Source organism: Aphis gossypii, chromosome X (assembly GCF_020184175.1).
Source record: "Aphis gossypii isolate Hap1 chromosome X, ASM2018417v2, whole genome shotgun sequence".
NCBI classification, from domain to species: Eukaryota; Metazoa; Arthropoda; class Insecta; order Hemiptera; family Aphididae; genus Aphis; species Aphis gossypii.
The window spans coordinates 20,930,307-20,947,804 of record NC_065533.1 but is presented as its reverse complement, the minus strand read 5'-3'; the positions used below and the strand labels follow the sequence as shown (position 1 = coordinate 20,947,804).

General features: G+C 23.6%; 1 protein-coding gene across 2 annotated transcripts; it reads left to right on the top strand.

The window, feature by feature from the left end:
• Positions 1-927: 927 nt before the first annotated feature.
• Positions 928-17,317, top strand: LOC114128055 (orphan steroid hormone receptor 2). 2 transcript variants are annotated; one of them, XM_027992464.2, is made up of 10 exons: positions 928-1,261; positions 2,222-2,374; positions 2,473-2,652; positions 4,846-5,079; positions 5,208-5,380; positions 5,487-5,713; positions 5,787-5,955; positions 11,144-11,252; positions 11,338-11,580; positions 11,930-17,317. In XM_027992464.2, the coding sequence occupies exons 2-10, from the start codon at positions 2,284-2,286 to the stop codon at positions 11,965-11,967; spliced, it is 1,464 nt and encodes a 487-aa protein (XP_027848265.1). In that variant the 5' UTR covers positions 928-1,261; positions 2,222-2,283; the 3' UTR covers positions 11,968-17,317. The 2 variants fall into 2 exon arrangements, with proteins under 2 accessions (XP_027848265.1, XP_050064014.1); XM_050208057.1 differs by lacking the exon at positions 928-1,261 and adding an exon at positions 1,314-1,463.
• Positions 17,318-17,498: the final 181 nt, after the last annotated feature.

Here is a 17,498-nt window from a genome sequence, read left to right as displayed (position 1 = left end):
CCTGACTTATATTGCTCGTTGGAATTACCAAGGAGCTAAAATTAAGTGTTTATTAAGAAAATCTATGAAAAAACTCAAAACTACGCTGCTAAATAATACCTATAATATATTATATAGATTAAGTACGTTTACATTAATACTATATCTACGCGATTTGATCGGTTTTCATTAAATTTTAATTGATATATTTTTAAATAGGTAGTTTTAAAAGAAACAAATTGGTAGGAATCCACAATTTTAATTGAAGCTGATGTTATTCAATTAGAATTTTCTTATTATGAAAAAACACACATTTAAATATTGTATTGATTTGCCACGGGCACGGATATACCATTGATGATACTCTGTATATTAAATAAAATGTAAATAAATTTAATAATGATTTCAAGTATTGACCATTTGCGGAAAACGAATACAGCCGAAGACCATCAGTTGAGGCTCTAATCGTGTGGCTATTACATTGGCAATGTGGTGTTTAACGTAATATTGTAATAATAATTTATTGTAAAATAATATTATAATTTAGCCGACAATCGACATACCTATTACAAGGCTACAAAATATACCGATAGCCGAACATCTATCGTGTTATCAATCGAGTAGAATGCGAACAGCGATATTTCGAATATTCGGCGTATTATTCACAATACAAATATAAGTTCGCTTTACAATAATGTACGGCGGCGATCGTAGATATTATTTAACGAGACTACGAGAGAGTGAATTTTACGACTGTTTAATCTGTGTTGACGATTGTGTATTTGTGTCCTCAATTACTATTAATTGATGTGTTTATGATGTTTTCGATGTTTGTCGTTCGATTGTGTTTATCGCAATATCGCGGTAGTATGGTAGTATGGTCACCGTTCAACGCGGCGGCACGTTCCGAAGTCCCGAACGCCACCGACTGGTTATCAGCTGATGACCTCTTTCGTATCACACGCAGTGACTTTTCCCTTATCATGAGATTTCCATATCGTAGGAATTCTTACGATTGTTTAAGTTTAATTCATTAATTTATCATTGCGAGTTGCGACTCTCCATCGACACTCGACTCGACGGCGTGTCGTGTACTCGCGTATAAACGACAATCACTTTTCGTGGTCGTCTCGCCAATTCGTTTTTTTTTTTTTTTATTTCATTAAATCGTCTATATTCGTTGTTATTTTATTTATATTTTTGTTTCTGAAATTTTTCGGGTCTACCTGGAAAATTTCTTTGTTTTCATGGCGTTCGTCCTGAAGAATCCACAGACCAAGAGGTACTACAAACACTTTAAATTACTTTGGTTTTTCAGTTAACCACAAATGCCAATAAATTGTTATTCATGCTAATTGTTGTTGTGTCCTCATTAAAAAAAAAGTGTGTTGTTTTCTAATTTGTTATGAAGTTCATACTATAAAAATTATATTATAGACTATTGGTAGTGCACAGTTTAATGTGTTTACTAGTTACAATGCCAGGTATTTTGTAAATATTATAATATTTTACATACCTATACATTTTTGTTTCATTGTTTTCATTTTTGGAACATTTTGTATCCATTTAATTGATTCCATTGAAATTTTATAGTTTTGTATTTATTTAAATTACATTTTTCTTTTAAATTGTATGTATGTAATCAAAATATAATATATCAGTATCTAGTTACCTATTTATAATAACACCTACGTTTTGGTTTTACAATTATCTAATTGAGATTATATTGATACTAGAATCACAGTTTTGTATTTTTGAACAGTTATTTAACTTAAAAGATCTAACAAATGTATTTAATTCATATACCTACGTATATATATATGTATATTTAAAATGTTTTTTAATTGATTATTCTTTTTTACAAAAGCTTAATAGGAACTAATATAATTTAAATATTAGATAATGTATAATTAAAATAAGACGTATCTCATACATTTTATGTTATATTTATTTAATATTTTATATATAAAACCTACTACACATCTCTATTAAATTTTAATGGTTGATATCTAAAGTAGGTATTTAATTTTTTTAAAGTTTGAATTGTTTATTAATTTAAATTGTATCTAATTATCTGTTAAAATATAAATACTATTACTATTTAGTGACCTATTTTTTTTTTTTTTTTATACTTTTTTAGTATGTTGTAGTAATAATTATATAGTGAGACATTCATTTAATTTATAATTTAATTTAATTTTTAGATGACCCATATTTAAATACAACATTTTTGTTTTTACAGCTTATTATCTTAATTAGGGAACTAACAAAACAAACATTTAATGTTGGAGTGATTACACAATTATGAATGTTGACGACATGATTGGCAACGAAAAAATGCATTCCTTTTGTTTACCTGTTGAATCATGTGTGGTTTGTGGAGATCGAGCATCAGGTGTGTTGACTAATAATTATTAAATTAAACTATATTATCCTTATAATAAGTATATTTATATTTTGTGATATCTTATAAAAATGTATTTATATATTTAGGTCGACATTATGGAGCAATTAGTTGTGAAGGATGTAAAGGTTTCTTTAAAAGATCTATTCGTAAGCAGCTAGGATATCAATGTCGAGGTACCAAAATGTGTGAAGTAACTAAAAATCACCGCAATCGTTGTCAATATTGCCGTCTTCAAAAATGTTTATCTATGGGAATGAGAAGTGATTGTAAGGATGAATTATTATATTTATTTTACAAATTAAAAATAATCACGTTAAACATTTATTAACTAATTAGTTGTAGATTGTCAATTAATGAGTTATTTTTTATAAGATTTTACTAGAGCTATTTATTTAATATCATGACATTATTTTTCACAAATAAGCATATCATTCATATAATTTGTTGAAAATGCCCACTATTATAAATTAATATTAGGTTTGCAATATAGTATAGTGAGTATTTATAAATACAGTGAAATTTCTCCTGACAGAAACCTTCAAATAACGGGTGATTTTTTGGGGAACATTTTTTGAGACATTACTACTACTTTTCAGTGAGAAAAATCTCCAAATAGTGGACATCTATTTTAAACTTAATTATTTAAAAATAATGAAAAAACAAAAACTGACAAATGCACTTAAATTATCTTAATGATAAAAAACTAATTTATAAACTAATTCTTTTCATACCAAATTGAATAGTTTTTATCTTTTTGTATATTTATGCATTTTTTAGATTCTGAACGAAGTGATGAATGTATTGATTTTACAATGGTGTGTGTTTTTTTTTGTGTCTGTGTACAGCATAACTAGTCGAAATAATGCTCCAAGTTCAAACTATGGGGGTGGTTTCCGATGTAAAAGTGAATATCCTTGGTGCATTATATAGGTAAAAAGTTAACATTTTCCAACAGTTTTCAAAAAAATCGAGAAAAACAAAAAAAAATGACGGAAAAACGGCAATTTTTACGCAAAACCAGTTTTCAACCAAATCGATTTTTTTTTATGGTTGTAATTCAAAAAACTAATCACTGAAAATACTTGAAATTTTCACCAAATGTTAATGTCAGTAGTATCTGTATATAGTTAAATTTTCAAAAAATTTTGACTTTTTTTAAGTTATTTATAGACCACTGAAATTTTCGATTTTTTTGAGAAATTTTTTTTAAAGTGTCGATAAAAAATTTTTGGATGACCAAAAAGTTTTGAAAATTTAACACAAGGTTAAATATGAGTTGTTTTTATTGTAGCTTAAAAAAATTAAAAATCGTTAGTCACAATTTTTTTTTATAAGAGTTTATAGTTCAAATTTTTACGAAATCTGTCGAAAACGCGAAAATTTGCAAGAAATTTTGAAGTTGAAAAATCATAAAAATTTTTTCTTTTATAACTAAGTTTTGAAAATTTGGTACAAGGTTCTCCATACATTTTTCTTCAAGTATCTGTAAAAAAAACTCTTCCGGATTCAGACAAAAAATTTTTATGAGTGTTTGAAATTTAAATTTTTACAAAACCGCGCTAAATAGCGCCTCAAACGAATTTTGATATTTGTTATAATTCAAAAAGTATAAGTCGTAGATACTTGAAAATTTGACCAGTTATTTAGATTGGCATTTTATTTACTTGATTTAATTTTCAAAATATTTTGAGTTTTTTTGAGCTATTTATAGACAACTGAAATTTTCAATTTTTCTGAAAATTGTTTTTTTATGTGTCGATAAAATCTTTTTGGCCCTATCAAAATACTTGAAAATTTAATGCAAAGTTCCTAATAAGTTATTATTATAGTGATTAAAAAATTATAAGAATACATAGGCACAATTTTTTTTTATTATCATTTGAAGTTCAAATATTGACAACAATTCGTCAAAACCATGAATATTTGCAAATTATTTTGTAGGTATATTTCATAAAAATTTTTGTATAAGTAGCTAAGAGTTGAAAATTTAATACAAGGTTTTTCATAAGTTTAACTTACAATTATTATAAAAGAACTTAAATTTTGTTGTATTCAGGCCATTAAAACATAAACCACCTTTTTCACCAACCACTAGAAATTATATTCTAGGCTGACAAATCATCTTCGTTCAGAATCGTTTTTCGTATACAATGATAACTATCATTGGATTCAAATTTAACACTCCTATAATATATAATAATGATCCATACGGCACCTAATGTACAGCAGAGCGGTACTCACTTGCCCGCTTTTTTTATATTTATTTAATTATGTATTGTTAAAATATTAAAATAATTATATTATTTAAACATAATATCTCAATATTTATGTGTGTATATAGTGTCCAACGTATTTAAACTATATTATTTGGTTATAGAATAGTATATTGTACAATGAAACCAATGAAATTTATATAATTTCAAAGTGGTTTATAATTATTTTTTTTTTTTTATTATTAGCTGTGCAACATGAAAGGAAACCAGTAACAGATAGAATAGAATCCGTTCATAATATGCCAACTAGTCCGGACAATAATAACATTCCTACATTTTCATATGCAAATAATACATTTATTAAAAATGAAATGCCATTTATTAAAAACGATATGCATTACATTAAAACAGAAATGCCATATACAGGAAATCGATCTGTATATAATGATCAGACAGCATTGAATTTACTACATACATCAAGTAATATGCTAGCTATTAATATTGTCAGTTAATTCTAACGATTTAGTATATTTATCAGTTTTAAGAATAATATTGTAGTTGATATCGATTGTCAAATTTTTTTTTTTTTAATAGAATTTTTTTTTCAGATGAAAATGATTCTTCTATCAGAAATCAGAACTACATGGATTATTATATGGCTGAGGATGACGAATCATCGGTTAGCCATTCTCCAAATAATGAACAGGATATTAAACCATTTAATCAAGACAACAAAAGCCTATTAGTACTTACATTGGACTCTATGACAAATATTACTCAAGTAATATATACAGTTACTTGCTATTTAATTGATTGATTTAACAATCAATTATAATATTTATTGTTTAATACATTTTAATTAATTAAAGTAATATTACTATATTTAGCAAAATTCTAATGGTACCGATTCATCATATGAGGTTGAAGTGCAAAGTAACATTGTTTTAGATATTTCTGAAGATGTAATGCCAACTGTTAATATTAACTTCCCATTTCAATCACCCAGTCCTAAATATGCATACTTAAATTTACATTTCATTTGTGAAAGTGCTTCAAGGTTATTGTTTCTGTCTATAAATTGGGTTCAGAGTCTTCCAGTTTTTCAACTTCTAACGTAAGATTTACTATTATTATTGTAGTGAATAAAAGTTAATATATGTATAAATCATTTAAAATAATTTTTTTAGATTTGAAGTACAAGTTAGTCTGCTAAAAAATTCATGGTCACAATTATTTATCTTGGGTCTAACTCAATGCGCACAAGCATTATCATTGATACCAGTACTTAGTTCTATGATAACTCATTTACAAAATGATGAAATTCACAATTCGTCCAACTCCAGTAAAGCTAAGGAGGTAAATAAATAAATTTGTCTATTGTAATTATATAATTTATTAAGTTAATTTTGGATTAGAAATAGAAATACAATGGAATTCTATGAATATTAACATGATATTGCTATTGCTATGGTGGAAACTATTTTGATAGTTTCTTTCTGTGCAATTTAACGTGAAAAAAAAAAAAGCGGGCAAGTGAGTACCGCTCTGCTGTACATTAGGTGCCGTATGGATCATTATTATATATTATAGGAGTGTTAAATTTGAATCCAATGATAGTTATCATTGTATACGAAAAACGATTCTGAACGAAGATGATTTGTCAGCCTAGAATATAATTTCTAGTGGTTGGTGAAAAAGGTGGTTTATGTTTTAATGGCCTGAATACAACAAAATTTAAGTTCTTTTATAATAATTGTAAGCTAAACTTATGAAAAACCTTGTATTAAATTTTCAACTCTTAGCTACTTATACAAAAATTTTTATGAAATATACCTACAAAATAATTTGCAAATATTCATGGTTTTGACGAATTTTTGTCAATATTTGAACTTCAAATGCTAATAAAAAAAAATTGTGCCTATGTATTCTTATAATTTTTTAATCACTATAATAATAACTTATGAGGAACTTTGCATTAAATTTTCAAGTATTTTGATAGGGCCAAAAAAATTTTATCGACACTTCAAAAATATTTTTTCAGAAAAATTGAAAATTTCAGTTGTCTATAATTAGCTCAAAAAAAGTCATAATATTTTGAAAATAAAATCACGTAAAGAAAACTCCAATCTAAATAACTGGTAAAATTTTCAAGTATCTACGACTTATACTTTTTGAATAATAACAAATATTTAAAATCGTTTGAGGATAAATCGTTATCGTTACGCTATTTCGTAAAAATTTAAAATTCAAACGCACTTAAAATTTTTCCTATAATGATGCTTCGAGTTTTATCTATAGATACTTGAAAGAAAACTTATGGAAAACTTAGTGTTGTATTTTTAATCCTTAGTTATAAACACAAAAAATTTTATGATTTTTCAACTTCAAATAATTTGCAAATATTCATGCTTTTGACGAATTTTTGTAAATATTTGAACTTAAATGCTAATAAAAAAAAATTGTGCCTATGTATTCTTATAATTTTTTGATCACTATAAGAATAACATATGAGGAACTTTGTATTAAATTTTCAAGTATTTTGATAGGGCCAAAAAATTTTTATCGACACTTCAAAAATATTTTTTCAGAAAAATTGAAAATTTCAGTTGTCTATAAATAGCTCAAAAAAAGTCAAAATATTTTGAAATTTAAATCACGTAAAGAAAACGCAAATCTTAATAACTGGTAAAATTTTCAAGTATCTACGACTTATACTTTTTGAATTATAACAAATATCAAAAATCGTTAGGTTAGGTTAAACCGTTATTTAACGCGGTTTTGTAAAAATTTAAATTTCAAACACTCATAAAAATTTTTTGTCTGAAACCGGTAGAGTTTTTTTTACAGATATTTGAAGAAAAATGTATGGAGAACCTTGTACCAAATTTTCAAAACTTAGTTATAAAAGAAAAAAATTTTATGATTTTTCAACTTCAAAATTACTTGCAAATTTTCGCGTTTTCGACAGATTTCGTAAAAATTTGAACTAAAAACGCTTATAAAAAAAAATTGTAACTAACGATTTTTAATTTTTTTTAGCTACATTAAAAACAACTCATAAGGAACCTTGTATTAAATTTTCAAAACTTTTTGGTCATCCAAAAATTTTTTATCGATACTTTAAAAAAATTTTTTCAAAAAAATCGAAAATTTCAGTGGTCTATAAATAACTCAAAAAAAGTCAAAATTTTTGAAAATTTAACTATATACGGATACCACTGACATTAACATTTGGTGAAAATTTCAAGTATTTTCAGTGATTAGTTTTTGAATCACAACCATAAAAAAAAATCGATTTGGTCGAAAACTGGTTTTGCGTAAAATTTGCCGTTTTTCCGTCATTTTTTTTTGGTTTTTCCCGGCGCTTTTGAAAACTATTGGAAATTTTTTACTTTTGACAAAGTACAAACTACATTCACTTTCCTATCCGAAACAGGGTCCACTTTTTAAAATCGGAGCACTTTTACTGCTCCAAAACGTGGTGACAGACACAAAAAAAAAAAAAAATAAAAAAAAAAAAAAACACACATCATTGTAAAATCAATACATTCATCACTTCGTTCAGAATCTAAAATAGATAGGTATTGTAACACATACTCAACCATTCTATTTTTCAAATTTTTATATTTTATAATAATAGCAGTCGTGTCTATATAGTTAAACGGGTGTAATTTGTGTTAGTAATATACCTACATTATTTCTTTCTTATTTCTGTTTACTTTATTTATATAACACTTGTTTGAGTATGTGTTGGTTAAAGATATCAGTATATATAATATCATAGTATGGAATCATATTTTTTCACACGCTGATAACCAAATTAAATTACTTTTACAATAAATTAAATTAAGTCTACCTTATGGCATTAAACTAAGTTTTACAAGGAGAAGTTATGGAATCTAATAACTATCTACTCACACAAATAATTGAAATAGAAACTCATAAAATCTAAACTACATAAAAACAATATTAAATTTATGATCAATAATTAAAGTTGAGGAATTCATCTACTGTTTAGTAAGTTTTGAGTCTACTTCATTATTGAGTAGGTCACTGTAATAAATGTGTTGAATTTGAATTTTATGATAAATCAAGAATTATTAAAAATAAGTGGTGATGGTCTCTCAAATCTTATTTCTAAGGACACTTAATTATTATTAGTATATTTAACTAATTTTTTGATCTAAATTTCATTTTATGGTATTAAAATTTAAATCAACTATTATGCTATAATTTAAAGTTATTTACTAATTGTGTTATAATGCTTGATTGAAAAATACAATAATATTTGTTATCACTAATGTGGTAGATTTAACTAATTTTTCTCAAAAATATTACTTTTATCATATGATTCACGTATTATTATTATTATTTTTAAATAAATCAATATAGCTGTAGTATGATATAAATATGTTTCTTGTATAAATATAATTGCTTATAATTGTTTAAATATATTTTAAATATCGGTGTTCATAAAAATACTAAAATAATTATTTATTTAAATATGCAGTTTTTATTTCTATTTTTTTCTATTTTTGAATTAGGTAGATACAACAAAGTAACTAAAATTGTTTGATAAAAAATAATTTTTTTTCTACATATCTAATTTTATCAAAATTTGAACTTAAAATATTAACAAGAAAAATGATGTATTTTTTGATATTTTTTAATATAAAAGATCCAAATATCCTAAATTCAGTAATGAATTATTATTTATAGTTGATTTTGGTAGATTAACCATTATATAACACTGCTGTTTCATTAGTATGCTATAAGTGGTAAAGAGTATATGCAGATTAGGTTAACATTAATAAATGTTAGTTACATCAATTTTTAAATATTACACCAAAGTATAGTGTATAAACTTTCTGCAATCAGCACTCACCCAATTTACCACTGCCTACAGCTCATCTTCCTCTAACACAGTAACATCAACCCGCCTATACATTCAAACAAGTTGGATGTTTCTCTTTAATACTTAGGTTTGAAGGGTTTGGTTCCATTGATTCTGCCCAAACAAAAGTAGTTAATGTAGTTATTTATCAAAGTAAAATGTTAGAATTATGTACTAAAAAAAAGATGAACTTATACAACCAACATATACAGGCAAATTATTTTTAAGATATTTTATCAGAGTATCAATATCATTTCTAGTAAAAGTTAATTTTATTCAGATATTTTTTCATAACTGTTTTTTCCAGTATTAATATTTTTAATCCTTTTTATTTTATTTTATAGTTCAGCTTTTACCTTTTAATTAAAAATTGTTTTTAATGATAAGAAATTGAAAAAAATTAGGTTTTTTGAAACCATAACATCTTTCTAATTACATTCAATTATCTAACTTCAGAAACAAATATAAAAATTGAGAAAAAGAGACTTTATTAATTATACTAATAATGTACTCAATTTAATAAATAATAATCCTAAATTATATTTTTGGATATTTTGAAAAAGATGAAAAAGTCACAAAACACATTTTTAAGGTGTAAATTTTAAATTTTAATTATGATACTGTTAATGTTGACAATGAGTAATATATATAGTTGAATTTTTTTGGTAAATTTTTCTTAAATGTATACAAACTACCCTTATTTAAAATATAGTAGATATTTGGACTAATGATTTCTTTTCTTGCATTAATAATATTAATATAACACATGAGTTATTTGATGATTTGGACAATTTTAAACTAAATTTGGCATTTGGCCCTGATATTTTGTCAGTTAATTTTGTAGGTACATGATTGCTGTTTTGTTTTTGCATAGCTTGTACATTTTTTTAACATATCAGTGAAATTGGATTATATATTTTCTAAAAATTGGAAAATTATATTATGTTTCCCCAATTTTTAAGAAAGTGAGTTTGTTCTTCTATAACAAACTACCATTCTATTTTTTTTTCATATCACCTATAATATATTTGAAATTGATTCTTGAAAATATCTCTTCATAAATAATAGTTTTATTTATTTAACATTCTACGTGGTTTACTCTAAATAATTTCATTATTTCCAAATACCATTTCATAAAATCTTATTCATTTAGATTCTCAAATACTGCAATTTTTGTTTCAATTGTTAAATAACTTAATAGATAACCCTTATTTATTGGAATGATAAAATTTTATTCAATAAATCATTCAATTTCTAGAAACTTAGATAGTTTTTTAAAATTAATATTGATTCTAAAAACTTATTGTATTTTTAAATTTATGTAATGTAAATAATCAATATTACAATGAAATATTAGATTTATAAATTTATTGAACAATATTAATATAGCTTTATTAACAACATAATTGCAAGCTTGTTAAAACAATTGAAATTTTCTATTAAAGAAAACTTTGGTAGCTTGATAATTATATCATTATATCTAATATAATAAGCCCAAACTAAGAAATTACATATGTATTTGTATACATTAAGTGTTAAAAGGTCAGTTAAGTTTTTAACTTAAAGTTCCTGACTAATTTAAATAAAAATCATAAGCATAACTATTTGAGTTATATAAAAAAATAATTACTAATGTATTTGTATTTTTAGCTCATTGATTACCTCAATAGAATACAAGATTATATTACAGAAATGGAAAATATTGAAGTGAATGAAGTGGAATACGCATATTTAAAATTAATATGCTTATTTAATACTGGTAAATTTAAATGTTGAGTTATAAATAAATAAATATTAAATGAGAATATTGTACATAACATTAGATACTCATTTATTGTTGATAGACAATCCTTCTGAAAGACAACAGTTATTCAAACTTCAAGAAAAAGCCGTCAAAGAATTGAAACAGCATTTAATCAAAGAATGCAACGATGAACACCGTATAGCACTATTATTGTTACGACTTCCAACTCTACGATCATTACAACCTAACATCATAGAAGAAATATTCTTTTCTAGTTTGTTGGGTAGTTTTCAAATTGATTCAGTTATACCTCAAATATTAAAGCTAAAATGTTCAAATACAGGTAAATATATAATACATTATATATCAGGGGCGGCCAAACAGTCGATTACGAACAATTTCAAAGTCGATTATGTTAGAATTTATTTTTAGGGCCACGCGCTCTTTGTTTCTTAAAAATTATAGTTATTTAATAATAAAAAAAAAAATTTATGGAGTCAATCCTTAAAGGTGAAGTATATTTATAATAGATCGTGACCAAAAAAAGTTTGGCTACCCTTGTTATATATCAATACACTTACTTATCACTTATCGAATTTAATTTGTATTTTCATTGTACAAATGTCAAATAATTATTAATGTAATACCTATGTTATTTATACTTTATTATATATTTTGTGTTTTTTTTTCAGAATATGAAGATTTTGTTTCTAAAAACTATGTTTCATAATAATTATGGTTAGTCATATTTTATGGTTTGTATTCCCGTTTTAATCGTATTTAATTTAAATTTTGGTTTTATTATATGCTTATAAGATATTTAAGTTAAAATATTTGTGTAATAGTAGTATTTTTTGCTTTTATAATTTTATTTTAGAGGAAACAAAATTTATCTTTAATTTTTTGATTTTATTTTAATACTAGCTTCTTAATATTTAGATTAATAACAGTAGTGCAAACCCAAATATTTAACTCTTAGATTTACTGGTTACTATCAATGTAACTATAATAAATTTTAAAATAAAATGTAAAAATAATTAAGAGAATGTCGCACTTACCTGTGCTGTCTTCTTACAAACAGACAAAGTAGTAAATTTGTATTCACAGTTCTAATTGTTATGTTAACTTAATATTAAATGAATTGACATATTATAAAACCTATAGGTAAAAACATAAAGTAGTATCTTTAATCTAACAATTAAAGTTCTCTCATTAGATATTTACAACATTTTAATTCAAAGCAAATTATGAGTATTTTATCAAATTTTAATATTTTATATACTTATATATTATATATTATAATATATTCTCTTAATAATTATTAAAATATTGATAAAATTATTATTTTCAGGTATTTTTGTTATCTTTAAATTTGATAATTACTTAATGTATTCTGAAATAAAAGATTACAACACAATACTGTAACTGCTGAAATCAAATTTATCTATGTTGTATGTATGTATAATAGACAACTTATGGACAGGATATTTTCTTGACATCAAAGATAATCATAATTCCCATTTTATATTATGACAATAACTTTATTTTTATTTGAGAACTTTCTGTTAAACAACTATTTGTTATGATAGTTATGTATAGTTTATGAAGCATAATTAGGTTTTAGTAGACATGGTGTGTTGGTAGATACTTATGAATGTTCGCTCAGCAGAAAACATGGATTGATGAGGAAGTGGTTAATACCAGTATTAATTGGACACTGATATCAGGGCTAGCAAAAGCTGTGGGCGACTGCTCATGGTGTTAGTACGTAATGGGACACTAAACTGTTAAATTATTTCAATTTAATTTATCTTTTGATATGCATAAACGAATAATTTACCTACACAATTTGAAATATGTATTATACCAATATACCTTTAATTGAAGATACTTGATAGTTTTAGTTTAAAAATAATGTTTGTAATCATACCATTTTCTTTGCAAAAGCCACAACTGGTCCACATTCACTAAATATCTTTTGATATTATTTATGTACAATTATGATTTACTCATTTATAAATAAATTCATTACTGGACGGCAGACAATAACACACTATTGGCTATATAATACACATATAGTAATCACTTGTGTTGTTATAAACAGTGTAGTTGAATAGAGTACCTATAGTTTTTATGCTGGCCCTGACTGATGTGCCCATTCTGCTGTAATAACCTCAAAATAATTATTCTTACAATATTCAGTTTTTGATTGCGCTATGGTTGTCAGTGAGTTATTATACATAGTTTATTCTTTAATTAATTTTAAATCATGAGGAATGATTTTTTTCTTTTAAAATAAGTTTAAATAGAATATTTATTTTGTTATACATTTAAATAAATGCTGGGATGATTAAAAGTAAATAAATGATTAAATTCAATTTAAAAATAGATCTAAAAGTCATATACAAAAGTATAATTAATATTTTCTTAATATACTTAGTATAATGGAGTAATATGCATAATATTCTATGTATTATATAAAGTGTATTAATTTAGATTAAAAATATAATAACCTATATTTTTTCATAATTGATAATTTAATATGATCGGTCTTCCAAAAAATTGGTGATTAATTAATTCCAAATATGTATTTATTTTCCCTCCTTTAGGATATGTTATAAGTATTTTCTTATTATGCGAACTTAATACATTTCTTTTCATAATTAAATATAACTATGTAAGTATTTAAAAAAGCTTGTAGAAGTAAATTTTATAATTATTGTCATTAAAGAATTTAATTTTTGATACTAGTACAGAATACTTTAAGTTGCTATTCTAATTAGATTGACAGTTTTTGTTTTATTTGTTGAGTCACAATAATATTTAAAAAAAAATACTTTAGAAATTTGTCTATCCAGATAAACTAGATTTACTAATAAAATGTTGCCAATGAGAAATATCGATATTAGAAATATGCTACTGTAAATACTGAAATATGTTATTGCTATATTAGAATTCAGAATCAATACTGGTAATTGATGGTATTATATCGTACTGGTATGTACGAGAATACTATCATAATAATAGTATGTATATTACAATATATACTTAAAACATACTGGGATTGATGATACCATCACATATCATTGTATCAAAATTACTAAGTATTATAATATATAAATACCTAATAATAATATCATTAAAAATAAAATAATAAAATCTTTTATATCAAATTGTTTTAAAAGTTTGTGAGTGATGTCCACATAAATAACACATGCACTATGCAGGTATCTATCGATTCAACCTAAATCTACTCAAATAACTAATTTTTATCATTAGAGATGTTCAGTAACTGATTATCTTATTCCGAATTAATAATAATTAGGCTATCTGGACTATCTGGATACATACAAGTTTCTATTACAATAATATTATAGTAGTTGAAAATATTCAACATTGTTGAATTATTCTAATTTAATGATTTTATGTTAATGGGAAATGCTGGCTTTATAATAAATATAACAAAGCTCTTGTACTTCTATTCTTTATACCTTTTTGATGTATCAAATATTTTGATAAATCACATATCATTAAGGTATTTAAATAGCAATATATTTTTTTTATTACCATTTCTCTCAAAATATTTTCAATTTACTAAATTACATTTTATAATTTATTTCACTATTATTAGTAGTTCTTCCATTAAAACTAATGTTTGACTTACATATAATTCTACTAATTATTATAGCAACTTAATGTTTAAATGAACTGGGTATAAAAATAATTACCTTTTTATTATTATTGATCATACATCTAAATTAACCTATAATTTTATCTTTTTTAAATATTCTTATCTTATGTTTTGCAACTAACTAAATTAAATTAACAGAACAACTTTTAATTTATATTCTATAGATATTTTGTTATTCTAAAGAGAAAGATGAGTAAAGTATTAGTATAAATGGCATACATTTTTGAAACTTTAATGTTTAATTATAATTTGATTTTTTGTTTAGATGCTTTTTTCATATTTTCTTGACTTGTTAGAATTTCCTATTTTGTATAATAAATTTATACTTCTGTATATTGTTATATACTTAGAAATTAGGTAATTTACTTAATAATTTTTATGTATAACATTTTGTATGGGGTTTTGCAATTATTCTAAGAAAATAAAAATAATTAATAAATTCTAAGTAATTTACATATTATACTTTTTTTGCAGGGTAAAATACTCTGATAAACCCTTATAGGTAAATTGGTTTACTTTAAAATTACCTCAGGGTTAGTAACTGAGACAATAAATATAATAAACATGTGATGATATAATATTATTGTATCAAATAATTTATTAGATATTCGGTTTTAGTATATTTTGTTAGTAACATATTATTGTATTACAAACCATATATTTTATTGTTTTTTATTTGTAACTTTAATTTTAAGTGTAAGTGTAAGTTAACTTTATTTTAACTTAAGTATCTACTTATAGTGATATTCAATAACAATTGACAATAAAATGCTGTGTTTTAAAATAGGTAATTAAAATTAAATGATAACTTTACTATTGTATTATATTTTTTCTGTAATGTTCTTTAAAATTTATACAATAACTTAAATATATTATTCAATTGTAATAATTATATTATAATATGCTGTACATAGTGATTAGTGAGTGCACAGCTTACAAAGTCATATTAAAATATGTTTTAACTCGGACGGTATGCAATACGAACACGTTGATATTTCAGGAATGTCCTTATATTATATTATCTTAGAAATTGGTTTGTTCGTTCACTACAATTGTGATATATTAGAATATTATGTAAGATAAATATGTTTGGTTTAAAAACTGTGAATACTATGTTTGTTTTCTTTTATCCTTTGTATGGTTTAGAATCAGTAGCAAAGATAATATTTTTTTTCTTCCTGGTAGTGATTATTGATATTTGATTATGAGTTATTACTCAATATATATACAATTTTGATTCATACAATTCCTTATACTACACTGTTTTAATAAATGTGGTACATAACTTGTGCAATTTGCCTTTCCCAGTTGAAAAAATCAACATACTTATACTTATCTTTGTTGCTGGTTTTGCTAAAAAAATATTTTAAAATTTTAATTCGTTATAAAAATTGGATACGGGAAATACACTAATTTTTTAACATTCATTAAAATAGTATAATTTATATTTTAATAATTTTAAATTATAATTATTATCATCATTATTATTTTTATTATTATTTGTTATAGTTTGTTTTGTTTTATTATTATTTTTTTTTTAATGAAATAATTTTTGTTGATTGTTACCATTGAGGTTTTATTTATACTTAGCAAAATTCAATCAATGTTATACTTACTTCAAATTTGCTTTATATATTAGATATGTAGTTTTTTTTTTGTATAAAGCTTATTATGTTTTATGTATTTTTATTTAAGTTTTAATCATAAAAATAAAGTTACAACTGTGCAATCATAATTTTTGCTTCTCTGACAAATCAGAAAAAAAAACAAAAAAATCTAATCTTATTACATACCAAATACATGATTTTTTTTTCTTATTATTTTTAAAACAATTTAACATAATTAGAAATTAATGTGTAAAATTTTGTGTTGCTTTACCCAATAGTTAGTTTCAAATTAGCTAAAATACGTTGAAAATTATTCAATGTCTAGTAAATATTAATACAGACTTTTAGTAAAAATATCAAATATTTACGGTTATTTGTTTTTGAAAAAAATTGTGTGGCATATATTTATAATGTTTTTTTTTAGATCATTATGAAAATTATGTGGACATTTATTCTCTTGACCTACTCAAAGTACCAACTAGATCTAATTTGCTACCACCCTCAAAGTTGATTATTAAAGTATTTTTATTATTCCACATGACGATTTCATCACAACAAAATAAAAATAAAAACACACTTCTTTGCAAAACAAAGAAAACAAAATACATTCAACTAAGAATTTAAAATGAAAATACTGTTTTAATTTTTATCCATGCTCTCACAGTTTTTTTTAAACAAATAACATAAAAATTTGAGATTCACATAGATGTAAAACACAATTGTGAAAAACTAGTTTTTGATATTTTCTTAATAAAATAAAAACTTCTATGTAATATAATTTATATATTGTACTTTTACTTATTAATTATTATAAATAATATAACTTTGTAGTATCTAGTTCTGACAATAAAATATAATTTTAAATTATTTTATGCAATAAATATTAAAATATAACAAATTTATTGGTACTTAATTTATTTTCTCGATGTAATATAATATATATTAATATATATATTAAATAGT